Source organism: Salvelinus fontinalis, chromosome 42, assembly GCF_029448725.1.
Source record: "Salvelinus fontinalis isolate EN_2023a chromosome 42, ASM2944872v1, whole genome shotgun sequence".
Lineage (NCBI taxonomy): Eukaryota > Metazoa > Chordata > Actinopteri > Salmoniformes > Salmonidae > Salvelinus > Salvelinus fontinalis.
The window spans coordinates 11,271,927-11,288,448 of NC_074706.1; the positions used below are offsets into that span (position 1 = coordinate 11,271,927).

At 43.0% G+C, this 16,522-nt stretch overlaps 1 protein-coding gene across 6 annotated transcripts in view; it reads right to left on the reverse strand.

Moving 5' to 3' along the window:
- LOC129841517 (serine/threonine-protein kinase DCLK2-like) overlaps positions 1–15,384 on the reverse strand; it is a 101,277-nt gene extending 85,893 nt beyond the window's left edge. For 4 of the 6 annotated variants that reach the window (XM_055909819.1, XM_055909817.1, XM_055909818.1 and 1 more), the window contains exons 1-2: positions 14,279–15,382; positions 2,329–2,684 (exon numbers count right to left, since the gene is read on the reverse strand). In XM_055909819.1, the coding sequence (XP_055765794.1) occupies positions 2,329–2,684; positions 14,279–14,681 (759 nt within the window). In that variant the 5' untranslated portion in view covers positions 14,682–15,382. Of the gene's footprint in view, positions 1–2,328; positions 2,685–14,278 lie in introns of all 6 variants that reach the window. The other 2 variants (XR_008757338.1, XM_055909821.1) reach the window with 1 other exon arrangement.
- Between the last annotated feature and the right edge of the window lie 1,138 nt (positions 15,385–16,522).

Sequence of the window (16,522 nt, forward strand, 5' to 3'; positions counted from 1 at the left end):
AAATGCTACTAGCGCGTACCCGCTAACTAGCTAGCCATTTCACATCCGTTACACTCACCCCCCTTTCAACCTCCTCCTTTTCCGCAGCAACCAGTGATCCGAGTCAACAGCATCAATGTAACAGTATAACTTTAAACCGTCCCCTCGCCCCGACACGGGCGCGAACCAGGGACCCTCTGCACACATCGACAACGGTCGCCCACGAAGCAGCGTTACCCATCGCTCCACAAAAGCCACGGCCCTTGCAAAGCAAGGGGCAACACTACTTAAGTCTCAGAGCAAGTGACGTAACTGATTGAAATGCTACTAGCGCGTACCCGCTAACTAGCTAGCCATTTCACATCCGTTACACTAGCACTGAAACCTTCCCTGCAGCATTAGATGTCTCAATGTCTTCTATACTTTTAAGCGAACTGTCCTTTACAAAAACTGACTCCATTGACAGGCATCATGATGCTGCCGTTATCAAAGAACCACTTGCCTAACACCTCTCAGCACAGTGTCATAACCATTGCTTGTGAAATAAGAGGGCCACCGTTAAAAGAAAAAAAAAACAACAGACTGTATTTCAATCCAGATTTATCAGAAAATCCACTTATCTTTAACAACTATGGAACCTGACTTCTAGGAAATGTTCTAAATCCACTCCCCCTTAATCCATTATGATGAAATCTTCTTCCCCAGATGAGGCTAGCATCATTTATATCAATCTAAAACTAAAGCCCATGATGGGAAATTAAATGCATCATGTGTTCTTCATCACTGCATCATGTGTTCTTCATCGCTAGCACATTAGGTTTTCGTCCCAAATGGCACCCTATTCCCTATGTTGTGCACTACTTTTGACCAGGGTCCATAAGGTTCTGATCAAAAGTAGGGTGCTAAATATGGAACAGGGTGCCATTTGGGACACAGTGTAGATGTCTAGATGGAAATACTAAATAGGACCATACAGTGCTGTGAAAAAGTATTTGCCTCCTTTCTCATTTCCTCTACTGTTGCATATTGTTGATACTGAATTTTATCAGATCTTCAACCAAAACCTAAAATTAGATAAAGGGAACCTGAGTGAACAAATAATACAACAATTACATACTTATTTCATAAACAAAGTAGTGAACACCCAATGCACCTGTGTGAAAAAGTAATTTCCCCCTTAATAACCGGTTGTGCCACCTTTAGCTGCAATGACTCCAACCAAATGCTTCCTATAGTTGTTGATCAGTCTCATGTCGCGTGGAGGAATTTTGGCCCACTCTTCCATGCAGAACTGCTTTAACACCAATCTAAACTAAGCTGGGGGGAAATGCAAAGCAAAAGTTCTTGATAACTAACACACCGCGTAATCCTGGGCTGCTCGTTTCAAGTCCGGCCACAACATCTCAATTGGGATTAGGTCTGGCCATTTCAAAACGTCATATTTGTTGCTTTTTTGCCATTTTCATTTAGACTTAATTGTGTGTTTTGGATCATTGTCTTGCTGCATGACCCATCTGTGCTTCAGCTCACAGACGGATGGCCTGACATTCTCCTGTAGAATTCTCTGATACAGAGCAGAATTCATGGTTCCTTCTATTAAGGCAAGTCGTTCAGGTCCTGAGGCAGCAAAGCATCCCTAAACCATTACACTACCACCACAATGCTTGACCGTTGGTATTAGGTTCTTACTGTGCAATGCAGTGTTTGGTTTTCACCAGGCATAATGGGACCCATGTCATCCAAAAAAGTTATACTTTCGACTCATCTGTCCATAGAACATTCTCCAAGAGTCTTGATGGTCATCCAGGTGTTTATTGGCAAACCTGAGTCAACGTTTTGAACGAGATGGGTCCCATTATGTCTGGCCAAAATCAAACACTGTATTCCAAACAATGCATTAAGTTTGTTGATTAGGTCGACTCTCGTGGAAATACTTGTAGTGCACCATGGGGTTTGTGTTGATTAGCGATAGTATAATGGTCGAGTGATGATACAGCTGAAACACATAAATCATGAAGCATCTATGCTATAGATAAGACCTTTGGCCAGAGAACTCAATATGGATACCCCATCAGGTACTGATTCCCATCTCCAGTGGAGCGTTGAGTTTAACCCAACATACTCTAATATAGAGTCCCTAAAGTATCGTTATTCATTACTTGCAACAGCAAGGTTGAGGGTTTGATGCCTGCATGGGAAACATATTTTGAACACAACTGTCTGTAAGCCATTTAGGAGGAGAAATTAAATGGCTAAATAACCATATCATATACCTCAGGATTGGAGTTGAGACCTTGTGCTATAGGAAGTAACCATGTTGTTGCAATTACAGAATGACTACCATCTTACCTGTTTTCCCTCCAGTGTGTAGAGCCGTTTGACCGCCCCGGAGTCCAGCTTGATGGCGTCCGTGATGTCGGTCAGCACCTGTTCGAAGGAGTGGGCCGTCTTCTTATTCAGCAGGATCCTCACAGCCTTCCTGGGCTTGACCCCGCTGCGGATGACCGTCACCAGCTTGGGCTTGATGAAGTCTCTGGTGCCCAGGCTGGCGTCGCTACGCTGCAGCTCGCCCTTTACCAGGGTGCTGAGGGAGGACAGGGAGCGGGACTGGCCGGCCTTGAGGCCCACTGACCAGTTAGGGTTAACGTTCTTGGTGTAGTCCACTCGGCGGTAGGGCTCGTTGGAGGCACACACGTAGCTCTCCCCTAAAGGGAGGAAGAGGGGAGAACTAGTTAGAATTTAAGCTTCTTTAAAAATATATATATTTCATAAAAATCGTTGAATCAACTGTTTATAAAAACTGATATCAAATCCATCAACTGCTTATCAAATGTAGGGCAATTTAGTTATTGAAGCTACAGTAATCAACTCCATCGCATTTTCCAGCTCTGAATGCTACTTTACAACTGTCAATGGATAACCACCAATTCTAAATGACTAAAGGAGTGTTAATTAGCCACATGACGTGGAAAGTAACTCTAGTCGGCTTGACTGTGGATGACAAGGAGTTAAGGTTCCCCAGTGGAAACAAAAGCCACATTGAGACGGAGTCCAGCCAGTGTAACTCAGCCTTCTCTGTGAGCTCTCTCGGCCTGCCACATTGGACACTCTCCAAATCTAAGTATTTTCCTTTTCCTTGCCCGCATTCCATTGTAACAGTTAGCAAATGTGTTTGTGTGAGTGTTTCCCCTCAAGCCAAGGCCAGATGAATTTGACGACTCAAAGGGCTGATAAATGGAACCACAATAAGGGAAAGAGGAGGATGTGAGGGTGGGTGATTGTGAGGACAACCCATGCAGGATTTTTATTTTCACATTCTGGGCATGGCTAACCTCTAATCTTTCATCATTGACTTTACTGTTTGTCACAACACTAATGAAACCACAGAATGGCACACTGTAGCAGCATGTAATATGCTACGCATGCAACTAAGTGAACCCATATTGCCGCCTTTGGTGTCCTTGCTCTGTCACGACATAGCGCTATACTTGCGTATCTGGCCTTTTACCAGTTTAAGCTCAAGGCACCGATCGATGACAACATGACTGAACTAAGAAAGGTGAGAAAACATTATATGTAAGAGATAGAGATGTTCAAAGAGAGGTGATGCTAAATGCAGCTAAATGAACTAAGGCGAGAAAACATTGTTATTGTGTGTACAAAAGGGAGAGGGGACTCTGAAGGACCTGAAGGGGAACGAACAGAATCTATCCATCTAGAACCGTATAGAAAGCTTACAGAAGCTAAGGTAAATTTGAGTTTTCCTAATGCAGTCAACCTTGCTCTTATTATTTGATAACCAAAACATCCTATTCACAGCAGTCAGTCATCCAGGAACAGGAAGACAACAGTGAATGAGTCACATAACGACAGTGGAGACAGAAGAACAGCTTGCTTAAATAAAGGTGTCATCCGACAGGGAAAGGAGTCATTTGCGAGAGTGGTGTGAAGACGATGTCTAACCCTCCAGAATAGCTCAATACCAAGCATTATTTTCAAGACCCACGACTGAAAAAGATGAAGATCATTTAGTCATAAGACCACCACGCTGAGATCAGCCTAAACCAGGACCATCGACCTGAGGTTTATATCAATCTGTTATCTTCTCAACTACAACTCTACCTTTTCATGTTGGACATTTCAGTACTATCTACTGCTCTTCTCATGGTTCCTCTCATTTGCTTTAAGACAAATAAAAAGTGATGGAAAGGAGGAAGAGGACAGAAGGAAGGAGACTTCCCGAGACGGCGAGTCCCACGACACCTGGATTTATTCATCGACCAATTAACCAAAGACTAATTAACGACGCTAGGCCACAGCTGAGGGACCTGAACAGATGAAAACGGTGACACCAAATGAGACCCGGAGCCATCATCAATTCAGATCAGAACGCCTGGAGAAACAGGTGGCCTTCTGAAGGGGGCTCAGGGGTGACAGTCCCTAACACCCCTGGGGACGAGAGGGGGGTCTCAGGTGCAGCATCACCAGAGAGGTTAGCGGACCCTGGGTGGGTGATCCCCTTCAGTGGCCCTACAGCGGGGCCTCATGTGGACGACAGCCCCTTAAACAGCTCCCAAACCAAACATCAGCTGGTCACTATGGAGGAGAGGGGGCAGATCCATCAGTGTGTGCGCTGATCCATCACTAAGCAAATACCCCACTGAGTGATGGCGTCTGTGTCTAAGTGAGAGGTCATGAGAATGTGAGAATGTGTTTGTCTGACGTAGTCCCTAACGCTATGGTGTCATCTAAACAAGCAATGTTTTCCAATGAGTGAAGTCTGATGTTAAATCAATCAGCTTATTACATACAATGGATCTTATCAAAGGACCAGTGCGGGGTCAGGTGATTCCTAATTCACCAGTGCGTTGAAGATATCCCTCTAGTGAAGATATCCCTCTAGTGGTGTGGGGGCTGTGCTTTGGCAAAGTGGGTGGGGTTATATCCTGCCTGGTTGGCCCTGTCGGGGGGGTATCGTCGGACGGGGCCACAGTGCCTCCCGCCCCTCCTGTCTCAGCCTCCAGTATTTATGCTGCAATAGTTTGTGTCGGTGGGCTATGCTCTGTCTGTTATATCTGGAGTATTTCTCCGGTTTTATCCAGTGTCCTGTGTGAATTTAAGTTCTCTCTCTCTCTCACTCTGAATGATCGGCTGTGAAAAGTCAACTGTGCTGACCTGTTGCACCCTCTACAACCACTGTGAATATTATTATTTGACCCTGCTGGTCATCTATGAACGTTTGAAAATCTTGGCCATGTACTGTTATAATCTCCATCCGGCACAGCCAGAAGAGGACTGGCCACCCCTCAGAGCCTAGTTCCTCTCTAAGTTTCTGCCTTTCTAGGGAGTTTTTCCTAGCCATCGTGCTTCTACATCTGCATTGCTTGCTGTTTGGGGTGTTAGGCTGGGTTTGTGACATCGGCTGATGTAAAAAGGGCTTTATAATTACATTTGATTGAAAGTCCTCCTCAAATGGCACACAATTGGTGTAGCATAAGACCACTATCGTGGCTTGGTTTGGATCCAATATAATGCCTCACTGTCATTTCAATAAGTACACTACAGCAGAGACAGTGTGGTGGATGTCACAGGGTAATCCCATCCATCCAGCCATCGTCCAGGGATCACATATGAATGAATGGGGCTTGATGAGGTTCCCACAACAGGCCGGGCCAGTAGTCCTCAATCAATGGGGCTGGGAGCACACACACACACACACACACACACACACACACACACACACACACACACAAAATCCATTTGATGGCTGAGTACACAAAGACAAGACTCCGGTGTTCGGCCTCCAGCATCTCCAGTCAAAAGGCCTCGTTCACAGCCAGGCCAAGACGCTCCTCTGATGGATTGACTGCATTCCTCCTGTCTCTGTGACCTGACCCCTGACAACAGCTGTGCCCCATTTCTCCACATCACAGCAGGAGGACAAGGGGACAGCCACTGAGGGTACAGCCGCAACCCACTGACAAAACAAGTTACTGAGGAGGCTACGATAATTAGGACTTATCATCCCGACCAATGGAGTCTCCACAGTAAAGAGGGGACTTCTTGAGTGGAATCCAACCTGTGCACTGTTTATGGAACGACTTTGGAGTCCAGTCATTGTTTTACAGTAGAAAGAATGGAATGGTTAGAGGGGTTCCAAAATAAACCTGGCATCATATCAAAAGTCCAATAGGATTGGCTTAAGAGCTCAAACTCTACTCCTATAAATAGGTAAAACCTACACGGAACTCTTTGTTAGCCAGAGTACCTACAGTATGACCTCACAGGCCACTATACCTACTAGAGGTCGACCGATTATGATTTTTCAACGCCGATTTTATATATATATATATATATATATATATATATATATATATATACACTGCTCAAAAAAAAAAAGGGGACACTAAAATAACATATCCTAGATCTGAATGATTGAAATATTCTTATTAAATACTTTTTTCTTTACATAGTTGAATGTGCTGACAACAAAATCACACAAAAATGATCAATGGAAATCAAATTTATCAACCCATGGAGGTCTGCATTTGGAGTCACACTCAAAATTAAAGTGGAAAACCACACTACAGGCTGATCCAACTTTGATGTAATGTCCTTAAAACAAGTCAAAATGAGGCTCAGTAGTGTGTGTGGCCTCCACGTGCCTGTATGACCTCCCTACAACGCCTGGGCATGCTCCTGATGAGGTGGCGGATGGTCTCCTGAGGGATCTCCTCCCAGACCTGGAATAAAGCATCCGCCAACTCCTGGACAGTCTGTGGTGCAACGTGACGTTGGTGGATGGAGCGAGACATGATGTCCCAGATGTGCTCAATTGGATTCAGGTCTGGGGAATGGGCGGGCCAGTCCATAGCATCAATGCCTTCCTCTTGCAGGAACTGCTGACACACTCCAGCCACATGAGGTCTAGCATTGTCTTGCATTAGGAGGAACCCAGGGCCAACCGCACCAGCATATGGTCTCACAAGGGGTCTGAGGATCTCATCTCGGTACCTAATGGCCGTCAGGCTACCTCTGGCGAGCACATGGAGGGCTGTGCGGCCCCCCAAAGAAATGCCACCCCACACCATGACTGACCCACCGCCAAACCGGTCATGCTGGAGGATGTTGCAGGCAGCAGAACATTCTCCACTGCGTCTCCAGACTCTGTCAAGTCTGTCACGTGCTCAGTGTGAACCTGCTTTAATCTGTGAAGAGCACAGGGCGCCAGTGGCGAATTTGCCAATCTTGGTGTTCTCTGGCAAATGCCAAATGTCCTGCACGGTGTTGGGCTGTAAGCACAGGCCCTCATGCCACCCTCATGGAGTCTGTTTCTGACCGTTTGAGCAGACACATGCACATTTGTGGCCTGCTGGAGGTCCTTTTGCAGGGCTCTGGCAGTGCTCCTCCTACTCCTCCTTGCACAAAGGCGGAGGTAGCGGTCCTGCTGCTGGGTTGTTGCCCTCCTACGGCCTCCTCCACATCTCCAGGTAGCGCCTCCATGCTCTGGACACTACGCTGACAGACACAGCAAACCTTCTTGCCACAGCTCGCATTGATGTACCATCCTGGATGAGCTGCACTACCTGAGCCACTTGTCTGGGTTGTAGATTCCGTCTCATGCTGCCACTAGAGTGAAAGCACCGCCAGCATTCAAAAGTGACCAAAACATCAGCCAGGAAGCATAGGAACTGAGAAGTGGTCTGTGGGCACCACCTGCAGAACCACTCCTTTATTGGGGGTGTCTTGCTAATTGCCTATAATTTCCACCTGTTGTCCATTCCACTTGCACAACAGTATGTGAAATTTATTGTCAATCAGTGTTGCTTCCTAAATGGACAGTTTGATTTCACAGAAGTGTGATTGACTTGGAGTTACATTGTGTTGTTTAAGTGTTTTTTTTTTTTTTGAGCAGTGTATATATTTGTAATAATGACAATTACAATAATATTGAATGAACAATGAACACTTTTATTTTAACTTAATATAATACAACAATAAAATCAATATAGCCTCAAATAAATAATTAAACATGTTCAATTTGGTTTAAATAATGCAAAAATAAGTGTTGGAGAAGAAAGTAAAAGTGCAATATGTGTCATGTAAAAAAGCTAACGTTTAAGTTCCTTGCTCAGAACATGAGAACATATGAAAGCTGGTGGTTCCTTTTAACATGAGTCTTCAATATTCCCAGGTAAGAAGTTTTAGGTTGTAGTTATTATAGGACTATTTCTCTCTATACCATTTGTATTTCATATACCTTTGACTATTGGATGTTCTAATAGGTACTTTAGTATTGCCAGCCTAATCTCGGGAGTTGATAGGCTTGAAGTCATAAACAGCGCAATGCTTGAAGCATTGCGAAGAGCTGCTGGCAAACGCAGTAAAGTGCTGTTTGAATGAATGCTTACGATGCTGCTGCTGCCTACCACCGCTCATTCAGACTGTTCTATCAAATCATAGACTTAATTATAATAACACACAGAAAAACGAGCTTTAGGTCATTAATAAGGTCAAATCCGGAAACTATCATTTAGAAAACAAAACGTTTATTCTTTCAGTGAAATACAGAACCGTTCCGTATTTTATCAAACGGGTGGCATTCATAAGTCTAAATATTGCTGTTACATTGCACAACCTTCAATGTTATGTCATAATTACGTAAAATTCTGGCAAATTAGTTTGCAACGAGACAGGCGGCCCAAACTGTTGCATATACCCTGACTCTGCGTACAATGAACGCAAGATAAGTGACACAATTTCCCTAGTTTAATATTGCCTGCTAACATGAATTTCTTTTAACTAAATATGCAGGTTTAAAAAAATATACTTCTGTGTATTGATTTTAAGAAAGGTATTGATGTTTATGTTTTTTTCGCAAGTGCGCTTTTGTTAAATCATCCCCGTAAGGCGAAGTTGACTGTCTTTGTTAGGAACAAATAGTCTTCACACAGTTCGCAACGAGCCAGGCGGCCCAAACTGCTGCATATACCGTGACTCTGTTGCACAGAACGCAAGAGAAGTGACACAATTTCCTTAGTTAAAAGAAATTCATGTTAGCAGGCAATATTAAGTAAATATGCAGGTTTAAAAATATATACTTGTGCATTGATTTTAAGAAAGGCGTTGATGTTTATGGTTAGGTACACATTGGTGCAACGACAGTGCTTTTTTCACGAATGCGCTTGTTAAATTACCCGTTTGGCGAGGTAGGCTGTGATTCAATGATAAATTAACAGGCACCGCATCGATTATATGCAATGCAGGACAAGCTAAATAAACTAGTAATATCATCAACCATGTGTAGTTAATCGGCCATGATCGGTGCCCAAAAATGCAGATTACCGATTGTTATGAAAACTTGAAATGGCCCTAATTAATCGGCCAGTCCGATTAATCGGTCGACCTCTAATACCTACTGTAGTATAACCCCAAATAGCCCCAATATGAGAACAACAAGTTTTCACAGCCAGAAGAAGTGAGTTGGCCCACTTTCCTTTCAAATCAGAGCAGAGAAAGTGTGATGCCTGCCGGGAGGATTCCAGCTTCCACTCTGAACGGTTACTTGGCAGAAAACAGGCATTACATCCAGAGGTGAGGCAGAAGAAGTAGGCCTGGCTATGTGTTGGTGCCAGTCCATCTTCTACCACACTCACTGTCCCACGGCTGCACTCATTCTCCTTCCTGCCAGCCCAACCAGAAGTGATGCAATGTGTCTCCCAGCCACGGGATTGGGCGCTGACCTAAATCTTCCACCCCATCCTCTCTGGGGACATGGGCGGAGGAACGAGTGCAGAGGCTAATATTTGGAAGGAGGAAGGAAGGATGTCAGCTGAGAATAAACAGGGGGATGAGAGAGGGGTCAGGCGAAAAGGACAGCAGTGAAGTAAAGACAAATCACAGGCTTTAGCTGGAGGTGCTGACTAACGGGAGTCAGGAGATAAGCTACAGTATACAAATGAAAAAGTCCCACACTCATCTCTCTTTGCTGTGGATTGATTTGAATATGACAGCGCTACCATGGTGCGATAACCGTACCCTTTCACGCTAAGACAGGATCGTAGAGAGGTCACAGGTCAAAGACAGCAGAACTCAACACGAAGATTAAGGTATTACCCAGACACCGGCCACTGTCACTGCTGCAGCAGGCGACACAGAGAGGAGAGAGTGGCTCACACACAGACAGAACCACTGTGTAGCGGTGGAGGCTGGTGGGAGGAGCTATAAGAGGACGGGTTCATTTTAATGGCTGGAATGGAATCAATGGCACAGAGTCAAACATGTGGTTTCCATACATTTGATATCGTTCCTTTGATTCCAGTCTAGCCTTTAAAATGAGCCTGTCCTCCTATAGCACCTCCCACCAGCCCCCATTGCTGTGTAGGTCTATATATAGCAAATCTACCGAGTAGGGAGAGCGATCTACAGTAAAGTAAAGAAGGTCATGTTGAAATTTCTCAACCTTTGCATACTTTTCTGGAATAATACTCACACACTTCAAACTTACTGAATTAATTTGCCTATAGTTGTGTAGGGTCTAGTCGCGACAATATACATGATTCTTTATTAAGCATTCCTGTGAAATGACTGAGCTAATAAGTCATGTTGTAATATAATAATGGTATGACCTGACCATGTTCAGTTCATTGAAGGTAGTTCTACATATCTTATTTGGACTATTAGTACAGTTATAATAACAGCTTCCTCTATACCTCAATGTTGACCTTTTCCATTCTCCTCCCTCATCATGTTCAAAGTGAACAGATCATCGGCAGAGGTATGAAGGGGGTGCAGAGGGGGACACGTCCATGTTTTATCCCCAGAGGGTGAAAAATCACTCTAAGGACTGTTTTAACAGCCAATGAAGCACAGAACACACACTAACACCCACACTGCTCTAAGATCAATGGAGGAGCAATGTACATTCATGAAAACTGTGCTGCTTACTACTACAGCGAGTCTGTCATCCATGTGGCACACACACACACACACACACACACACACACACACACACACACACACACACACACACACACACACACACACACACACACACACACACACACACACTCTCTCTCTCTCTCTCTCTATGATGGCTGCACACTACTGCTGGGTCATGTGTATGTCACAACTGCTTAACCAAAAAGGAAGTCCTGCTGATTCAAGAGAAACTAATGACCTCAAGATTCTCAACCAAATGTAATTTACATTTTAGTCATTTAGCAGACACTCTTATCCAGAGCGACTTACAGTATTGAGTAGAGGTCGACCAATTAATCGGAATGGCCGATTAATTAGGGCCGGTTTCAAGTTTTCATAACAATCGGTAATCGGCATTTTTGGACACCGATCATGGCCGATTACATTGCACTCCACGAGGAGACTGCTTGGCAGGCTGACTACCTGTTATGCGAGTGCAGCAAGGAGCCAAGGTAAGGTGCTAGCTAGCATTAAACGTATCTTATAAAAAACAATCAATCTTAACATAATCACTGGTTAACTACACATGGTTGATGATATTACTAGTTTATCTAGCTTGTCCTGCGTTGCATATAATCGATGCGGTGCCTGTTAATTTATCATTGAATCATAGCCTACTTCGCCAAACGGGTGATTTAACAAGCGCATTTGCAAAAAAAGCACTGTCGTTTGCAGCAATGTGTACCTAACCATAAACATCAACGCCTTTCTTAAAATCAATGCACAAGTATATATTTTTAAACCTGCATATTTACTTAATATTGCCTGCTAACATGAATTTATTTTAACTAGGGAAATTGTGTCACTTCTCTTGCGTTCTGTGCAACAGAGTCAGGGTATATGCAGCAGTTTGGGCCGCCTGGCTCGTTGCGAACTGTGTGAAGACTATTTGTTCCTAACAAAGACAGTCAACTTCGCCTTACGGGGATGATTGAACAAAAGTGCATTTGCGAAAAAAGTACAATTGTTGCACGAATGTACCTATCCATAAACATCAATGCCTTTCTTAAAATCAATACGCAGAAGTATATTTTTTTTAAACCTACATATTTAGTTAAAAGAAATTCATGTTAGCAGGCAATATTAAACTAGGGAAATTGTGTCACTTATCTTGCGTTCATTGCATGCAGAGTCAGGGTATATGCAACAGTTTGGGCCGCCTGGCTCGTTGCAAACTAATTTGCCAGAATTTTACGTAATTATGACATAACATTGAAGGTTGTGCAATGTAACAGCAATTTTTAAACTTATGAATGCCACCCGTTTGATAAAATACGGAATGGTTCTGTATTTCACTGAAAGAATAAATGTTTTGTTTTCTAAATGATAGTTTCCGGATTTGACCATATTAATGACCTAAGGCTCGTTTTTTTATGTGTGTTACTATATTATAATTAAGTCTATGATTTGATAGAGCAGTCTGAATGAGCGGTGGTAGGCAGCAGCGGCCTCGTAAGCATTCATTCAAACAGCACTTTACTGCGTTTGCCAGCAGCTCTTCGCAATGCTTCAAGCATTGAGCTGTTTATGACTTCAAGCATATCAACTCCCGAGATTAGGCTGGCAATACTAAAGTACCTATTAGAACATCCAATAGTCAAAGGTATATGAAATACAAATTGTAAAGAGAGAAATAGTCCTATAATAACTACAACCTAAAACTTCTTACCTGGGAATATTGAAGACTCATGCTAAAAGGAACCACCAGCTTTCATATGTTCTCATGTTCTGAGCAAGGAACTTAAACGTTAGCTTTTTTACATGGCACATATTGCACTTTTACTTTCTTCTCCAACACTTTGTTTTTGCATTATTTAAACCAAATTGAACATGTTTCATTATTTATTTGAGGCTAAATTGATTTTATTGATGTATTATATTAAGTTAAAATAAAAGTGTTCTTCAGTATTGTTGTAATTGTCATTATTACAAAAAAAAATGTTTTTTTTAAATTAAATAAATAATAAATAAAAAAATCGTCCGATTAACCGTTACCGGCTTTTTTAGGTCCTCCAATAATCCGTATCGGTATCGGCGTTGAAAAATCATAATCGGTCGACCTCCAGTATTGAGTGCATACATTTTCCATACTGGTGCCCTGTGGGAATCGAACACACAGCCCTGGTGCTTGCTCCATGCTCTACCAACTGAGCCACACGCGACATCATCTATCCTATCCTAGAGTTTGAGAGGCATATCCATGACTCACTACATGGGTTACAATTGCATTACAGTAGTAAACCTGTTTACTGCATTTACATATGACTTTAATGTAAAATGCCCAAGAGAGGACAATCTCTACATGGCATATACTCTATAGGCCTGAATCCTAGTAAGGAGGCTATAATGTAGCATAATTAAAATCACTTTATTGGTCAACTGCACACAAGGTCCAACCGAAATTTGACTTCTGTTTTTAACCCGACCCCTCCAAAAGACACATACATACAGGTTTAGGAGAGGTGCCCAGGTGGTAGCCCCCCCACACCTGGGGAGTTGTTGTTGAGGGGGTTAAGTGCCTTGCTCAAAGGCACCATGGCAGGCAATTGCATCTAGGATTTGATATCAGCAACACTCCAGTTGCCAGCTCACTTCCTAACAGATTTTTCCCATCGGACCCAGGATCTGAACTGGCAACCCTCTGGTTGCTGGCTGGCGTCTCTAACAGTGAGGCTACCTGCTGTCCAATGAGGCGATAATGTAGTATAATGAGGCTATAATGTAGTATAATGAGGCTATTAATAATTGCTTCATTATACTACATAATAGCCTCATTATACCACATTATAGCCTCATTATACAGCATTATAGACTTATACTACATTATATCCTTATTATACTACTATATCATAACTACATTATATCCGTATTATACTACTATATCATATAATATAACTACATTACAGCCTTATTATACTACTATATCACATAATGTAGTATAATAGGCTATAATGTAGTATAATGCGGCTAGTATGTAGTATAATAGGCTATAATGTATTATCAAAAGCTTATAATGCAGTATTAGCTAGTCACGTGTATTCTGATAGCAGAATACACCTGCATATGTATGAACAAGGAGTCAATGTAAAGCAGCTGGTGGAACTCTGATGACAAGCAGGCCATGAAATGGTTTATAAGATTGTATGATGAAACCTAAGAGATAGGAGTCTGTCTGGGGAAATCTAATAATGAGTACTTTGGATCAATCAGCTCATTTATCAATATGCGCGAGTATGGATCTCTACATTATTTATTATGTCATTTCTAGGACTGGGCTGTGTGTGCGGGGAGGGGGCCGGGGGTGACTGCGTGTCCTTACCCTCCACTAACTCGTCCAGGCTGCTGATCTTCTTGCTGCCGTCCACGGTGTAGATGCTCCGGACACCTTGAGGCAGGTTGACGTTGTCCGAGAGAGACCGTGTAAGCTCCATAAGCAGGGCGTCTAAGGACCTAAAACGGTCGTTGGACACGGCATACACCAAACCCTTAAAGTATTTGTCCCCATTTCGGTAGAATCGCACTTTTTTGGCTTTCTTCTCGGAGGTGAGCGACTGGAGCGTGCGCGTTCGGTAAAAGCTACAGTGCGCGCTGTGCGCCGGGCTGGGCACGAGACCGTTGCCTCTGGAGCCTGACTGGGATCCCGAGCCGTTAGCCCGTGATGAACGGTGCGTTTTGTCCCGTTCCTCAAAGTGTTCCCATTCAATACTTCTGCTGAGCGACATGTTCGATTTGTTAATGTTTTGATCTATCCACAGGAGAAAACAATAGCAGATGGCTCCCCAAGGCAAGCCCTATTGTCCAACGCGTTCCCAAAGACAGCTGTCAAACAACGCTTTGGCAATCACTGATACAGTAATCGAGAGGGCAGTGTACTTGTAGGCTAGTTCCTCCTTGCGCCGTCAAGATACAATGTTGTAATTTTCCGGGAATACAGTCTGCTTTTAATATAACTAGGGGTACAGTAGCCTGCGTTACGGTTACAATCTTACCTTGTCAATAAGGCTGCACTATAAAATCTCGGTTATTGAAATACCAAAGGCTAAACGAAAAGGATTGCTCCAAAACTCAATGTCCACAAAAATTCACCGGCAAATTTAAATTAATACCAGGTGCAGAGAGCCCAGACTTGATTGACAGTCGACTGATGCAACCGCTAGTTTACCAATGAACGGAGCCGCACAGGAAAACACTCGATTCCAAGCTATAAGAATGTATCCGGTAGAAAACACAAATAGGAAAAACGAATTCCATGTATCACAAATACATTGCATGTAAAGCCGGTGTCCAAAATCCACCGAATCTAACAAAGCCACATGCTTGCTACAGAAACCGCAAGTCTCCTCCTCTTCTCACATCCTTTCTCTGACGGACGAACCGTTCAACACTAATACTGTAGCACGAGAGGCCATCCCAGTCCTGTCATCCAATTCAACGAGGGAGGGAATGCTGCTTCCCCTCAGGGTCCTAACGGTAGTCGGGGTCCAATTGTTCAGCAAGTGGTGTATTTTCTGAAAGATGCAAATTGGCCCCCAAATTGGAACTTATTTGTTAGGTCATTATTTCTGATGTGCCATTTAGGTATTTATTTGGCAATACCATTCCCTCGAAAAGCTAAATGAAAAATGATAACTACAAATAGGTGCTAATGGCCAAATCCAGCCACTCTTGTGGGTTTGAAAGTTAAGAAGCAGTTTACGGCTTCATCAGGGTGTCTAAGACAGAGTGAGACACCCTGATTAAGTATTTTTTTATCATAGTATTTTATTAGGATCCCCATTAGCTGTTGCTGAAGCAGCAGCTACTCGTCCTGGGTTCCACACAAAACATGAAACAATACAGAACATTAATAGACAAGAACAGCTCCAGGACTGAACTACACAAATAAGTGTAAGCCGATGCGCCTACTTGCTGTACTTTAATGATGTCTTAGCCCACACATTAGAGGCTTATTAACTTTCAAACCCACAAGAGTGTTTGGATTTTGATAGGTCATTTAGCACCTCATTTGTGGTTATAATTCTTCCTAAAACTGTATATTGTTTGGATGAAAGTTTGCAGATCTGATTAAATCGTTATTTGGTTCCATACTGTATGTGTGTCAAGAACATTCAAGCAAACGTATTGTGTCGTGTTTGGTATAGCGTTGCGTTGCCTAGCTAGCACAAGGCTTATCATAGGCAAATACGTACGTAATATACGTCATTTCATGTAATAATATGACCATGCAGAACTAAGCTGTTGACTATCATGATTATCTGTCTATTGTTTTTTTATTTCGCAGAATGGTGATTTTACTAAATGACTGAAGAGTTTGACTGTGATATTAGGTGGCTTCTTGTGTAAATATTTTCTGTCTGTATTTTAATGATTTTTAATGATTACCCTATTCCCCCCCCAAGAGCACCTGTGGTTGTTTTGGAATACCTGAAGCACTCCTCCTACTTATTTTCCCTCAAGAATACTATTCCCTCATTGACATAAGTCAGTGCTCTTTAAAGGTTATAGACTCAAGCAATACATTGGACATAACACATCTCATCTACTCTCATCTACTCTGTGTGTG